This window comes from Thermobia domestica, chromosome 4, assembly GCF_964235325.1.
Source record: "Thermobia domestica chromosome 4, izTheDome1.hap1.1, whole genome shotgun sequence".
Taxonomy (NCBI): Eukaryota; Metazoa; Arthropoda; class Insecta; order Zygentoma; family Lepismatidae; genus Thermobia; species Thermobia domestica.
In genome coordinates, this window is record NC_137457.1 from 10,770,658 (window position 1) to 10,787,344 (window position 16,687).

The 16,687-nt window shown below is 36.9% G+C and overlaps 1 protein-coding gene across 3 annotated transcripts in view; it reads right to left on the reverse strand.

The window, feature by feature from the left end:
• The window catches only part of LOC145683712 (uncharacterized), a 194,763-nt gene that overhangs the window by 15,881 nt on the left and 162,195 nt on the right, over positions 1 to 16,687 (reverse strand). For all 3 annotated transcript variants that reach the window (XR_014131164.1, XM_081755164.1, XM_081755165.1), the window contains one exon: positions 7,373 to 7,720. Coding sequence is in view for 2 of the 3 variants with exons in the window: in XM_081755164.1 (XP_081611290.1) it covers positions 7,373 to 7,720 (348 nt within the window). In the remaining variant the exon portion in view is untranslated. The remainder of the gene's footprint in view (positions 1 to 7,372; positions 7,721 to 16,687) is intronic.

Sequence of the window (16,687 nt, forward strand, 5' to 3'; positions counted from 1 at the left end):
GTCAGAATATTTTGACCCATTTACCAGGAGTCAAAGGACATGCTAAAGAAGCGAAAACGCCGAGCGAATGTTGGAGTTTGTTCTTTAGTACGTCTATGCTGGAGAGAATCGTTGAATATACAAACCAGTGGATTGAAACACATAGGGACGCTTATAGCAGAGAAAGAGATGCTCAAAATACTAATATAACAGAAGTAAAGGCCTAGCTGGGCCTTCTGTATCTTGCAGGAGGAGGATAATTAGTCAATAGCATAAAATAACTTAAGACGACTATTAAAACAAATATTTTAACCTAAAATTAAATAAAAAATTTTAAAAAAACAAATATTACACGAGTTTTATTATGTAGTTATTATGCGGAACAAAATTCCGCACGCGACTAATTAAGTAAGTTTTTTTCACGCGACTAGTTAAGGGTTAATATAACTGTCAAGAGTCATTTCAGGACAATCGGATAAACAGTTGCACAAGTGAAACCATACAGAATTACATATGGACAATTTCAAAGTACTACGGAGTACAGAAGATCTAATTTAGTTCAAGTTAGTTAACAACGACTTTTATTGGTCCAAATTAAAGAAATACAACGACTTAATTTGCATATCAGTAAGAAAAGTGAATAAAGATACGAATTACTTGAGTTCACTTTGGCTCAGACTCATTTATACATAAATAGATACCAAAGATACTTCTCATTTCACTAAATGTCTCTCATGGGGTCTGTATACCCCCCCCCCCCCCACACACATACAAAGTACGGTATTTCTATGTATTTTATCAATAGTAAATACTGAAACGAAAAAATATTTAGAATTTTTCTTTGATTGCAATTACATAGCAATAATAACAACTACAAAAGAATCACAAAACAAACATTTATAAACTTATAAAAAAAAGTTGCTTTTGTAGTATAATCTTTTTGAGTAATGAATGGGGAATTTAGGTCTGAATATAATACGAATAATATATGGGAGTGAAACGTGATAACCCACAAACGTGTGTTCATCAAGATTTTACAAACACTTACACTTTTACGAACACATTTCGTTTTTTGGTTTAAACCAGTTGTTTTTTTTGAAAAAAGCAGCTGGTTTAAACCTTGGTTTAAACCAGCGAACCCTGAAATGAAGTATTTCAACATTTCTTAATTTCCAAGAATAACGGAGGTTAAACACACTATACACTATTCTAAGTTTCAAATTCACAAATTCAAAACTTGGGCATTTTTTGATCATTATCATTTCCATAATAATGAAGACTTCTCACATCATAAGTTAGAAGAAATGCTCTAACAAATACAATACAACTCATAGAAAAGAGCAGTGACTAGCCTACAAGAAGCAAATGACATTTTAACTAAACAGTTTTCAAGATACATCTTTATCTGCAACATGAGTAGCTAATAATAATTAATGTCTACGGCATAACAACACAATTAACTCTAGACGCCCGCCAGGGATTTTAACAAACTGGTAGACTCTCACGTTCGGGGCTCTAGTGACCTCCCTAATTATCACAGATTCATGAATTATACACCATTGGAAAGCTTATAGACCACAAATTCCAATGAGGTAACATTCGTGAATTTCCCGCCGTATTCGTAGAAAACGAACAGACATAAAGAAAATCATTAAAAATATGAAAATATTGACTTTGCGGGGCCCTGGCAATCCTTGCAGCCACCCTACGCTAACAAAATGATTAATGTGTAGGCCACATACTTGTGAAAATAATGTAAGAAATGGTAGCCATTGCTGCCATTGCGTAATGAATTCGTTTTATGTAGGAAATATTTAAAAATATATATATATAAATATATATGCGCAGAAAACATTCATTGAATTAGACATTCTCTCCCCTCCCCCACTAGTACCACGTCCATATGCAAATCATTTTTGCTGCACACATCATGTATACGAACAAGAATTATGCTTCTAGACCACTTCAGTGAAATATGTATCTTGTGTCATATGGGACTGTCCCGAAAATAAATGTAAATTAACCAAATTTGACCTCCTCTTCCTCTATAAACAATAAGTACACATACAGGTTACTATCATGTAGGGCAGGGGTGCCCAAAAAGGGGGGCTATGACGCAAACTGCGTCATTGAAATATTTGGGGCGGGTTAAAAATCTATATAAATATGTTTGAGGAGGTGTAAAAATTAATCGCAAAGATTTTTTTTCATGGAAGAACACCTACGGATAGACAATTGAGGGGGGTGCGTCATGGACATGAGGGGGGTGGGTACCACTGATGTAGGGGACTACCTCATTGCTTCACATGCCAATTTTTATGGATGTACCACAAAGAGGGGTACCCGCCAAAACCTGATGAAAAAAATTTGATCAAAAGTTAAAAAAGAACTTCATCCTCCCTTTCTCGGCCGTACATACGTACCCCTATATACATAAAATGAAACTGACGGAAAGCTTCATCCCTCAAAAATACTTTGGTACCAAATCATATTTCTAGCTTAATTAGAGGCTGAGCTATTGATGTTTGTTGTAAAAATAAATGTAATTTATGTCAAAAAACTTAAACTCCAAAAATTGGCTAACTTTATCCCCTCTCTTCTCCCCCATATAAGCAAGAAGTACAAATACATGATATTACCATGTAGTGGCCTACTTCATTGCTTCACGTAACAATTTTTATGAATCTATCCCCCAAGAGGGGGAATGGCCCCCCAAAAATACTGTTAAAAAAAAAAACACACGATATTTACCCTTCTCCCATATACATAAAATGCACACTAGCAAAGCTGCATCTTTCAGGAATAAATTGGTACCAAAACCATCTTCCAGCCTTAATTTGAGGTTTAAGACTGAGCCATTGAGGTTTAAAGCCCTGACACAGCAGTTGCATCAATGGGCGTTTAAAGATTAAGAATGCAGACGACCAGTAGAACGTAACAAAAAGAAACTAAACTACATATTCCGTGAACGGAGATCGGGAAAATCCCGATTTCTTTCTCCGGAATTGAACATTTGGGCGGTCCAGATTAGGGAAGTTCCCGAAATTTGATCTAGCGGTTGAATATAGATGGCAAGCAATATCTAAGAGTGTAAAAATGTAATATATATGCGTATTTAGATTATTGTTTTAAACAAAATAAACATTTTAAACATGTTTTTTTGTTTAAAACAAAGCACTTTGTTTTAAACGTTTAAAACGTTTTAAACAAAAAAACATGTTTTAAACATAAAAAACGTTCTTTTTTTTTAAAAAAAAACATTTTTTTTTCAACCCTGATTGTTATGAATGGAATCATTTAAATATTACGTAAGCATTCGAGAGAGGGAGTTCAACTTTTTTTCTTTTCCATTTTATACATGTTTTTAAATGGGGCATCTTACTTTTTCGTGACGCTTGAACGTCTTCTTTCAAAATAAGTTTTACGGATTAAAGTGGCAGCATGTGAAAGTACCGCCCAGAGCGGCAAAACGGCTAGCCTCGGCCCTGCAAAGCATTCATATTGTATGTATGCAATTCTACCCAATGTGATGTTCTCTACACACCATACCAATTGATAGTAACAGCAGTGTACGTTTCTCGAACACAAAATAAAAGGTTACTGAACCTCTGTCAAACATATTAATTTTACCTGAAGGGAGTGCAAATCTACAAAAGTGATTTGTTTTTGTTTACAAAAAACGTTCCATTGCTTTTCCTTTCCTCTTTCAAAATTACAGCAGCTAGGAGAGGTGTCATTCCTCACGAGGACACCCTCACTCTTACGCAAAAGTCTAACCTTCAGGAAGCACTTGAGCCTCACCTTCAGCCCTATAAAGACCGCTTGGCCTTCTCTCTCACGAAAATTACATAGCCCTCACGCTCACCTTCACGTAAACAGTGTTGAATTCAGACATTCTTACCCAGGAGGGAATGTGAACTCCTCGGGGGGATGGTTGTTTTTCTGTATTTTTGCAAGAAAGTAGCATATTTAACAATTCCATTCACATGCATATCTTACCTAATATTGAGACTAATTGTTGATAAATATTCAATATGAGATTAAAGTTTAATTTTATCTAAAACGTTAAAAAATGACCGGCAAAAATATTTTAGACTAAACTTTAACTGCTATTTACAGTAGCTATTTTTGTTATTATTTCCTATATTCAGTAGTTACTGTTTGCTACTAATGTAGAAGTTTTTAAAAAGATTTAAATTAACTTAAATATTTTTTGTAATAAAACAAACATACATACAAATATCTTCACAAAAAGTTACCATTCATTCTCACACTTCTGATTCTAAATCAAGCATATTAGCCTTGGTTTCTTCACTGCATACACATCGTTAATTTACGAAATCTTTAGTAGGATTAGTGCCGTGTTGTGGAAAATCAGCGCTTGAGGTGGGAGTATACGACTGCACTCCCGTACATATGAGTGAAGTCTACAGACAAGCCGCGAAAGGTGAGAAAATTTTAAAAAGTAAACCCTGCTTTTTTTTTTTTATTTTGATCATTTTTATTACTTTTTTCCTTTCATTTTATATATGTGCACATGCCTACATGTGCACATGTTTCATTTCTCTCTTTTTTCTTTCCTTCTTTTCTTTTCTATTTCCTTCCCGAATTTTGAGCTCCTTACTTCGGCGCCTGGGGCCTTCGCCCCGCTTGCCCCTCCCCCATAGCACGGCACAACAGGATCTTCGTCACCTTCAATAGCAATGTTTCACTTATATACTACTATTATATTGATAAATTCTATATAAATCTCCAACCCAGGAGGAATAACTGTTCCTCCCTGATCCCTCTAAATGACGCCCTCTGAATCTCAGCCTTTAACTGACTTATTTTCAGTTAAAGAAAGGCGTGTTTACTTTAACAATCGTAAAACACATTTACGTCTGTTACTTCCGATGCGAGAAATGGGATTTCGGCACTCTATTTCAAATAATGCAAGAACTGTACATTTTCAAGAACTGAAGTCTGCTGACATCAGAGATCATATGGAATGATCGAAAGATCTTCCCTATCTTTCCTTTCCTATCTCAATCTGTGCTAGTGCTACCTACTAATATATAATATAGGGCGAGATATAGTACCTACTAAAATTCAAACCTTTCTTTAACAGTTAACAATTTCATGTTCTGCTAAACTCGGTCTTAGCGTTAAGAAATACAGGTTTTATTGACTATTTGGTATTCTATCTTCGATGTTACATGTTTAATATTTATATAGAATGGGTCTGCGTCGTTTATATCTATATTGAGAGATCGGATTTCGTCTGCTCGTGCACGGAAAGAAAAGCAAATAATTGGGTGAAGTAATTTCTACATTTTGTGACTGAAATTTTGCGAGTTTCTCCGGGGAGGGGAAAATGAATTTTCATCGGGGGAGATCACCCCAGGCTACCCCCTGAATTCATCCCTGCACGTAAACCATTTGGCCCTCAATCCGCCCCTGCACGTAAACCATTTGGCCCTCAATCCGCTAGCCCTCACAACAAACACTTGGACCCATCCTCTTTATCCTCACGCTCAGAAAGACGCAATCCACTTCCATTTTCACGCATCGCCACGGAATTTATTTGACTATAACTCACCTTCACACCCATGCGGGTTGGGCGAATGAGTTTGCGGAAAACCCTCATGAGTTAGGATAGTATGGAGATGAGCCTGAATCCGCGGTCTCGTCTCTCTTTGGAAAAGCACATCTCGTTGTCGGTACCATCCCTACTCAAGACAGTGGACATTTGTTATACATATGGTTCACAAACGTACACGATATGTGATACCGGACAGAAAATTGTGGAAGCATAACGATGTTTCCCACTGCAACACACACTTTTTACTGTTATTGTTCGGATTTTCAACGGTATTTTCAAATATTCGCCTACAGGCGCCATCCAAGCGAGATGTTACAGATGTAAAGTGTACTCGGTGCGAACTCTCCAACAATATATAACATGCCAATCCCCGCGTATCTCTTCGGGGGCAGGGAAGGAGTTGAGAGTAAAATAATTATTGTTTATGACTGCAATCTGTTCGTATCACAAAACTTTCATGTGTGCTACAACACCCTCCCTGCATTCCGTGTCTCAATTCTGGCATGATTGAATAGCAAAACACGCTCCCTGTTTATTGTAAAACATCACCTGTTTTGTACTATACATATTTTGCTACGACATGTGCAATAATCACATATGTCCGTTTTGTACATATATTTTTTTTCACTTTTAATATTGAATTCGTACTCCGCGATCAGAAAAACATCTACCTACCCGCTTTCACTTCCATAACGATGTTTTTACTTTTTGTCCCTCATCTTGGATCCACAATTATACACTTTTAGTATCCGATTCATACATAGCAAAATTGGATATCTTTTTATACCCAATTTCAGACTCCATAGTTGTTTTTTTAACTTGTGTCCCCCATGTTGCATCCTTCATTTTGTTTTTTAAACATTTGATGTCAGATTCGTATTCAGCTACCCTTTAAACCTATATATACTACGTCTCAAAACAATTGCCTAGTTACGCTTTGCAATTCAAAAAACACGTGTTCTCACGATCATTTGTGTTTTTTCAGGAGATGCCAGGTTATAAATGAAACTATTATTTATTAAACATGAACACCACAGTTTCTTTTTTTTTTGAGAAAATCATTCGATAAGATTATTTACGCGATGAGTAAAGTACTTCTATTTTTTTCTAGGCAAATACCTTATACTTTAGTATAGTGCTGTTAAATGGAATGTTGATTTACGACATATAAACAAAATTATTGGAGCCGTTTTTGCGAAAATCAGATTTTATTTTCAACCTTGAGTAAACTGCACGATTTTCAGTAGTTTGATTAAAGGTAAGCTAACTATGTATTTACTTAAAATCAAGAATTTGAATGGATATAATTTGAAGAACGCTATTTCGGAAACATTTGTTTCCGAGCCACACCAATATTGGGCACTTATTTAGAAAGAAAGTGTTATTTTCTCATACTACTTATCAGTAAATCCTCTGGCTTGGTAAGCCTAATTGAGAATTTAATCGAATCTTATTAAGACTAGAAAACTTAACACTGGTATTCTTCAGGGTACACACATTTGCTAGACATGAAATGTGGCCAGAGAAAGATGGCATATGTTCACTCTCTCCTGCTTTTTGACCAAAAGATACCAAACAGTTGCTAAAAATGGCAGTGTCCAGAAACTAATCGAGATATTACTGTAATATTTGCTGACGACACAGAGTAAGCCGTTGCTCACAATCGATACGAAAACTTTGAATAGGGTAAACAAGGGTTAGTATTATAATTTAAAAACATAGTTATGTTCAAATATACGACAAAAATCATTCAATAAACAAGATAACGTAGTTGAAAAACACTGTAGAACACTTATCACCAAAACATACCTTTCGAATATGAAATCTGCAGGGAGTTCTTCGTAGATCAATATTTTCTTTTACGAACCATATGTCTCTGTGTGGTTCTTTGATAATTCTACAGAAGTACACTTCTGGGAGATCTTTCCTTTTGAATTCAAAATAACACGCAGTTTTCTCCTTAGCTTCATCATAAAACTTCTGCACTGCCCCCCAGTTGTTATGTATCAAAATGCTGTCGGTGTTTCCTGGGTGAAGCTTCGTCATATAGACGCCTGGCCCACAGTCACCTTCAGGACTCATAAGGATCATTTTGCTTTTGATTATATGACCTGCGTTCTCATACGAAGTGTAATGGAATAATACTTCCGGTGCCTTCTGAAAATAAATAGTAATATAAAAGCGTAGGATTGATCAAATTCCAAAAGTTTGACAATTATTGTTAATAAATAGCGGAGGTACTGGAAACTAGGTAAATTATTTGAATTATGTATCCGTTTAATTACGTCTTTTTATTATAGAGTAAAACAATTATATTTAAATGTCCAAGTAACTTTGGAATGTAACCGATGAAAGTCGATAAGATTCTCAAACTAAAACATGGATAGGGGGAAAAGTTTGACATACACAGTTTTTCCGAAGTGGCAAAAATACAAAAGGTAAGCAAATAGAATAACATAATTCAGTATTGGTATTATTTAGTATAGCAAATAGAATAACATAATTAGTAAAAATCAATGGTTATAACATAAATGTAATTTCAAAATCTTAGAATCAGCTAAAACGTTTAAAAATATATCAGATAAAACTAGGCCCGCATTTATATATTGTGCGCCCCTGTGCTTTAAATAATTTGCCGCCCTCCTGAAAACGACCAATATTAGAGTTGAATTCATAGTTTTTGGGGTCGCTGAAGTGAATAGTGACAGTTTTAATCCAATTCAACTTCAAGGTCATATTCCACACCACAAGGAGGGGGCAAGATTTTAAAAGTAATCGAAAACGACATATATTAGAGTTGAATTAATACTTTTCGAGATCGCTGAGTTTAACGGTATCAATTTTCATGATGTTCAAGTTTATTCTCATCCCGTGGGTTGGGGCGGGAGAGGATGACTTTTTAAAAATAATCAAATAAGGTAGCTAATTAGTACCGGTAACTACTGTAATTAGAGCGAATTAAATATATTAATTTTATTTTCTCGTGATTGCACAGAACTCTACGGGTTGCTAGTTTTAAATACAGTGAAACCTCTCAATAACGGACACCAATGGGACATAAATTTTTGTCCATTACTGAGAGGCGTCCGTTACAGGGAGGTTACAGAAATTTAATATCTCACAATGGTAATTGTATGTAGTAATATATAGTAAATACATTATGTATGAGCGTAAATACGTAAAATTCAATATGAAAATACTCTATTTAGTACGTATTTGAATTACTGAGAGGGATGAAGGAGAAATTCATTTCTGTTAAGTAATATTATTGCTGGAGGATGTGTTAATATATTCATAAACCGCAAAATGTGTGTGTATGGTAATTTTCTTAAGTACATGTTATCACTGTAAAAAAATCAATTAATTCACATACCACCTATAATAAAAGTAAAAATAGCTTAATAACAGCATGCAATATTACTATTAAATCCTAAAAATGTGGACAACAAACTCACCAACTATGATTTTCTTGGGAAAAATCTATGGAATTGTCAGGAAAGATGCAAGGCCCAGAGGAAAAAGGACCAAATTTGTTGGGAAGTAAAAATCTTTTGCATAGAATTCTTGGCAATACGACTGACCCTGCATGAGTGTTATTATTTATTGAAGATTTTCTAGGATTTCCACCAGAAAGCAGTTTATTGTGAGCAGAAAAAAATTCAAGTTCAGCTTGAACTGTTTGATAGTTCACCAGATACTCATGATAGATACCAGCGGCAGCTGGTACTATGTGTTGCAAGGTTGTGCAACCGGATATTTTTTTAATACTAAAGATATTTTTAAGTATTAAAGTAGTGTATCAGCAATAAATAAATAAATAAACCTTTGCTCTTGAGCGCAAAACAGTAGGCTATTGATGCATTTCTAAAAAATAAATTTAAAAAAACGAAAGAAAGAGTGATTTAAAATCCAGTTGCAGGGAGCGTTGCCACTGGAAGCAGTAACATTGAGCATATAGCAGCGACCTCCTATCTCTTAACACGAGGAAGTAGATTTATTCTTGCATGGCTGCTATTCTCCCGTATTACGCTCTTCCAGTTGCTACTTCGTTCTCAACTGGTATATAGTCAGCTTCTGTAGTAGTTACGAATTCCTCCGCTTGGCAGCGCTTGACTCAACTGATAGATTGAGATATAGACGCTTGGAAGAAAGAAGTTATTCACCAAACAGAAACTCGCAAAGAACAAATATGCGTCTGGTGGTAGCAGGGGCGGATACAGGCTGAATGTTTAGGGGTCGTTCGAAGTCAATAGATTTTGTTTTACCTTTATAATACAAAGGTAAAAATTCTTGGGATAGATTTTATTTTTAAAATAAAAAAATCTATTTTGGAGGGGGACGATCGGGTCTCAAAGAAGAAAATGTCTTAGCTCTGTGTCGTTGGTGTACATTATCCCGTGTTCGATTTCTGGCGGAGAGCATAAACTGGCCGATGCCCTACACGTGGTATGGTGTAAAATTCCACTGGCTACCATTCACGACCTCTATGCCTCCATCCCACGTTGCACACTTTCAATACTCATCTGTCTTCTTTAGCCTAAATTGCTGGAATGTTAAACTACTACTACTACTACTACTATTATTATTATTATTATTATTATTATTATTATTATTATTATTATTTTAATTTCGAAGGAAAAAATCATATATTTCATGCTTCTTTATAGTAGAACAGCAGACAAAAATACGTAGTTACTGAAAATGAACTTTTTGTTCCTTATATTCATAAAAAGAAATGCTAACAAAATGCATATTGTCTGAGGAGAGAGGTGTTTCTGTACCCTAAAGAAAATAAAGCGGAAAATATTTGCAGTAGCGATGCTTTCTATTCAGAAAATCTTGGCGAGCAGCATTTCAGATTTCAATGAAGTCATAGAAAAATTTGAAGCTCGGAAAGAACGAAGAAAGACCTTTCATTTTAAAATGAAGCACAGTTTACTTAATTAAATAATTTGGTTTAACTGCGTGAATGAATATATGCAATTTTCTTGCTGTTTCCTTCTTTTTGGATTCATGGCTTACAGCACATGCTATATATTCGATTTATCTCTTGTTCAATAACATGAACGTAGAAGGTTTGTATATAAATAGTGTATAAACGTACACTGATAGTGGTTCTATCCATCACGACTCTGGAGCTCACTAAAGAAATAATAAACACTTCTGACCAGAGTATATACACTTGTTTATTAAAAACTAAATTCCAGTGTAACAGTTTCAACAACGTAACGTTGTCTTCATCAGACACCAACTGCTGTTGGTGTCTGATGAAGACAACGTTACGTTGTGGAAACTGTTACACTGGAATTTAGTTTTTAATAAACAAGTGTATATACTCTGGTCAGAAGTGTTTATTATTTCTTTTGATAGTGGTTGTTTAAAAAAAGGAAATAACTTATATATTAAATCAATTAATCAATAAATATACAAATGGAGCTTAAAAGAACTTTCCTTTCATATTTCCTGAATATTTTTTTTTTTGGATAAGACTCAAGAATACTGGGGGAGGGGAACACTTGCGAGTAACTACATGCCTTTGATATTGCAACATTGCAACCGGTGCTTCTACAGACCACGAACCGCTACTGATAGATACACTTGTGGAGAAAAGACTTTTCTGTCTACTGTAATATATCATAGAACAGAGAATAATTCCTGACCGTTATGAAAAGGTTATTGAAATGTTTGAGGGAAGAAAGGATTTTCCGCGTCCTTTCCTGAGAGTGTCCGTAAAAGGGAGGGTTTTGTTCCGTAAGAGAACATATATTTTTGCCGGGACAAAAAAAAAATCTCTCCGTATTATAGAGGAATCCGTTATTGAGAGGTGTCCGTTAAGGGAGGTTTCACTGTATTACTTTATTGTGAATCTTAGAAGGAATTTCAAAATTTTGCCGCCCCCTAAATTTTGCAGCCCTATGCTCGAGCACAGAATAGCACTTGCCTAAATACGGGCCTGGATAAAACTCTACTATACAAAATTGAGGGATAAGGAATACAAGTAATTTGGTTATTTTGGTTTAAGAGCTATTTATTTAAGAAAAAGAAAGCGTAAGGTAAACCTGAATTTATTATTAAGTATCTGCCTTACGGCAGGTCCTGGGACTAAAGAGGATTTAAAAAAAATATAATTAGGCCTGGAAATGTTTCTTGGTCGTTTTTCGATCCACAGCTTCCTCTTTTGACTCCCAATATTTTCTTCTCTGTCTCAAATTATCAATCAGTTGCGCTCTTTTTCCTATTCCTCAGTTTCTTTCTATTTTTCCTTCTATGGCGGTACGAAGAAGACAATTTTTTCGCAAAATATGTCCAATCCAATTGGCCTTTCTACGGAGGATGCTGGCTAGAAGTGTCCTCTTCTCTCCTATTCATTTTAAAACATCTTCGTTTGTTGCTCTCTCTCTGTCCGTTTTATCTTTTCCATCTTCCTCCAATACCACATTTCGAAGCTTTCTAAATACTTCTTCTCCAACTTCCGTAATGTCCAAATCTCTGAACCATACAGTTCAATGCTCCATATACAGCATTTGACCAACTTCTTCCTAAGTCTAACCTTGGGCCTGCTACTTGTGAATGACCTTTTCTTGTTGAATACTTCTTTGGCTATGGCATTCTTGACCTGACCTCTTTGGTACAGTAATCGCCTCTTGTCAAAATACTTCCCAGATACTTGAAATTAGCAACCTCTTCAAGTTTTCTTTGTTCTACTCTGACACACAAGGGCGTGTTTCCTCGGGATGTTCTCATGACTTTCGACTTTTCAATGTTGATTTCCATTCCATACAGTTTTCCAGTGTCAACTATTTTGTCAATCTTCTTTTATAGTTCTTCGGTTCTAGCTATAATAACCGTATCATCTGCATACCTGATCTTGTTAATTATCTGCCCTCCAATCTTGAAATCTCCAATTCCCATTAATGCTTCCATCATTAAACATTCACTGTAAATGTTGAATAATTGGGGGCGACAAACTACATCCTTATCGGACTCCTCTTCCAATCTCCACACTATTGGTGTCTCCTTCATTCAAGCGCAAATTTACTCGTTGTCCTATGTACAAGTTTCCAATGAGTCGTCAGTCTCTCCAGTTGAGTTTGATTTCTTTAAGTATTTTCAAAGATGAACTGAATTTAGAACCTTAAAATAAGGCGTTCCACATGCAACATTGCTAAATTTAGTCCTATATTTAATACATTCTCAGAAATTTATGTAATCAAGAAATACATTAACGAACACATTTACTGATGATACTTCTCTTACTGTTGCTGGCAAGAGATAGGATAATTCTTTTTGAAAAGCTTAATAAGAGCTGAAGAAAGTAACAATTCTAAAAAGTAATATGTTGGTACTCATTCGGATAAAACGACGAATTTGACATTCTCACATATTCTTGTTGAAAAGAAAAGAATAAAAAACTAAAACTGAATAATTGCAGATATACTGGAAAATATAAGGTACAGGTATTGCACCTGAAACTGGAATATATTGTAGAAAGCCGTAATTTGTATTTAATAAGATGTTGGGGCGCCTTTGGAGACCAGTACAGCAACAATACGACTTGGGCAGAATTGATAGAGGTCCTCCACCGTTTAGAGAAGAATTTTCATTCATTCCTCTTGAAGCACAGTAACAAGTTCACCACTTGCACCAGGTGGAGGGAAATGTTTCCTCACTCGATCCTCTAACAAACCCCACACATGCTCAATATTGTTGAGATGTGGTGATTCAGAGAACGATGGCAGATATTCAACCTCACTGTCATGCTCATCGAACTATTCTGTGACAAGTTTAGCAGCGTGAATGGGACAATTATGTTATCATCCTGGAACTATGCACCACCGTCCTGGAAGAGTGTTCGAACTACGAGGGGCATTCAATAAGTAAAGAGACATTGCTATAGCTCAATAAAGATTTATTTCAATCTTTCAAAACTAAGGCTATTTTTCAATATAATCACCCTTTACAGTTATGCATTTGTCCCATCTTTCTTGCAGCTTCCTAATTCCCTTTGGCGAAGAAATATTTCGATTTACCCCGAAGCCACTTTTGCACCGCTGCCTTAACTTCCTCATTGTTAGCAAATCTTTTTCAACGTAGGGCGTCTTTGAGTGGTCCAAACAGGTAAAAATCAGATGGGGCGAGGTCTGTGCTGTAGGCAGGATGAGGTAAGACCTCCCAACACAATTCTTGAAGCTTATCTCGGGTCAGCTGGGCTGTATGAGGGCGGGCGTTATCGTGCTGAAGAATGACTCCTTTTGACAAGAATCCACGGCGTTTGCTCCTGATAGCTGGTTTAACTTTGTGTTCTAGCATCTCAGAATAGTATAGGCTATTGATAGTTCGCTGATCTTCAAGGAAATCGCATTAGATTGGACCCTGTGAGTCCCAAAAGATGATCAGCAGCACTTTACCAGCGGAAGGTTGAACCTTGAATTTTTTGCGAACTGGAGAGCTAGTGTGTTTCCAGTCCATACTCTGCCTTTTGGTCTCAGGGCCGTAGTGATGGATCCAGGCCTCGTCGCAAGTTACTATTCTTTCAAAAAAAGCGTCTCCTTCAATCAAACTTCGTTGCGTTAAGGCTTGACAAATGGAAAGCCTTGATTATTTATGAGCGTCAGTAAGCTGTCTGGGAACCCATTTGGCACACGTTTTTCTGTACTTTAAAATGTTCCTAATGACATTGTGAACAGTTCCAACACTTACTTGAACTTCCTCAGCTATCATTTGAACAGTAATTCTTCTGTTATCACGAATAAGTCCGTCAATCCTCGATTCCAACGAAGAACCAGAAACTTCCACTGGACGTCCACATCGGGGTTCATCACCTACACTTGTTCGGCCACTTTTAAACCGATCAACCCACTTGTACACATTCGCACGGTTCATACAACTGTTACCGTACTGTCTCAACATTCGAGAAAAAAATTCACTTGGTTTTACACCTTCTGCGACTAAAAACCTAATGACTGAGCGCTGTTCTACTAAGGTGCAATCTTCTAGAGGACTTGCCATGATGAATTGATATTTTTGAAGTTATGTTGACATAAAATTACGAAACAGCAGATCAGAGCATATCCCAAGGTTGCCAGCTAACACCCCTGAAACAAAAAAAAATTGATTAGTGTTAAAAATATAGACTGTCTTTTTACTTATTGAATGATCCTCGTATAAGGGTAAAATTATCCTCCATAATGGTCCTATAGTCCTTGGCAGTGACACGATCCTCTAGGACAATTAGTAGGCCCAAAGTCTGACACAACATTGCACCTCACACCATGACATATTCTCCTCCATGTTTGACTGTGAGTACATGTATCAGAGGGGGTTCTCCGGACGAATATTCTTCCTATTGTTTGGAGAACAGTGTAGCTCGAGTCATCCAAGAATATGATGCGTTTTAGGTCATCCAACGTCCAGATTTTCCAGATATAATGCTTCTAGCACCACAATCCGCTTTGCGGCATTTATGCTACTGATGAAAGGCTTCGGTATAATAACCTGCCATGAAAGTTGGCCTTATGCAGATATCCATGGAGTGTTTTCGTGCACACAGATTCTAGTGTATGAGGTGTGTATTCACTTTTGCGGTGGCTGCCGACGTGGTTGTTTTCCGTTTTCGTGCAACAGTTTTAGACAATATTCTAACATCCCTTTCAGACAATTTTCATTTTCCCCTGCAGTTGAACTTCCTGAGTGTGGTTCGTCCTTCCTGTTCATATGTACACATCATACTGAATACGGTAACTCGTGAGACTTTACAGTGTTGAAGGGGACGCGGTGGCTCAGTGGTAGAGCGTTCACCTCTGGTGCTTGGGGTCCCGGGTTCGATCCCAGCCCCCGCCAAGTGAACTTTGTGGTGGACAAACACCGTGCTCGTGGGTTTTCTCGGGGTTATCCCGTTTCCTCCCACTTTCTTCATTCCACCATTTCACTCATCTCTCATCATCACCGTCTCCTTTAGCCTAACCGGCATAACCGTGGGACGTAAAACTTAACGATTTCATTTCATTTCATTTCATTTTTTACAGTGTTGAAGTTTTGGACACAAATGCACCTGCTAGACGCGCTCCTACGATCTGCTCTCTTTCGAAGTCCGATACGTCAGCCATTATATCGTTCTACATATACGATTTGACGTTCAGTGACGAATCTCTTTTACTGGGGTGACTACTATGGATCCGTAGACGTCAATTATTGTCCATTAGTAGGATATAAATTACCAGATGGTTCTGTGAGTCCGCGAACATCCCATGCTATTTCTACACGTGTTTCAGTTTCAATGTCCACTGCTTTTACATACGAGGTGTGGCTACGGACTGATGCTATAAATCTTTTATTGGACATTTTGCACAATGGGAACTCTATCACCTTCGAAGTACTCCCATTCGCGATCCTTACATCTTTTCATACGATTCTTCCATTGTTGGAGGCAGTGTTGCCAGTAATTTTTTTGAAATCACGTTTATGACATCCGTCGCTTTTCTTTTCACAGCTTCTACCGTCTAAAGTCTGACTTCTTTCAAGGCTGACTTTACAGTGGAAAATAAAAAAACGTCACCCGTAGCAAGATTCGGCGAATATGGCGGGTATCTAACACTGAAATGCTATGTTTAGCCAAAAATGTCTTAACTGATAGGGTCGTATGAACCGGTTTCTTAGCACCAGTTTTGATCACACGTTACTCATGTTCAAATTCTCATATAAAATTTGACGAACACTTTCTTTGTCTATTCCTGTGATGTCAGGAATAGCTCTTATGCTCAATCGACGATCTTTCCGAATTACATCACTCATTATTTGAATGTTCGTTTCTGTTCTCGACGTGCAAGGTCGTCCTGGACGCGGGTCGTCTGTGATCATTTCCCGTCCCTCTTTAAAACGTTTTAAAAATTCGAACACGTGTGCGTGATAAGCAATGATCTCCGTGCACTGATTTTAACATATCGTACGTTTCTGTTGCGGATTTTCCCAGCTTGCACACAAACTTCACATTAGCACGCTGTTCCATTTTAACACTCAGCATTTTTCCGACGGAGCACAGACATACGTTCCGCTTTGCACAAAGGCCACATCAAAACTGATTGACCTGCATTCAGGGCAGTCTGTCATTCAGTAGGCAGGATATCG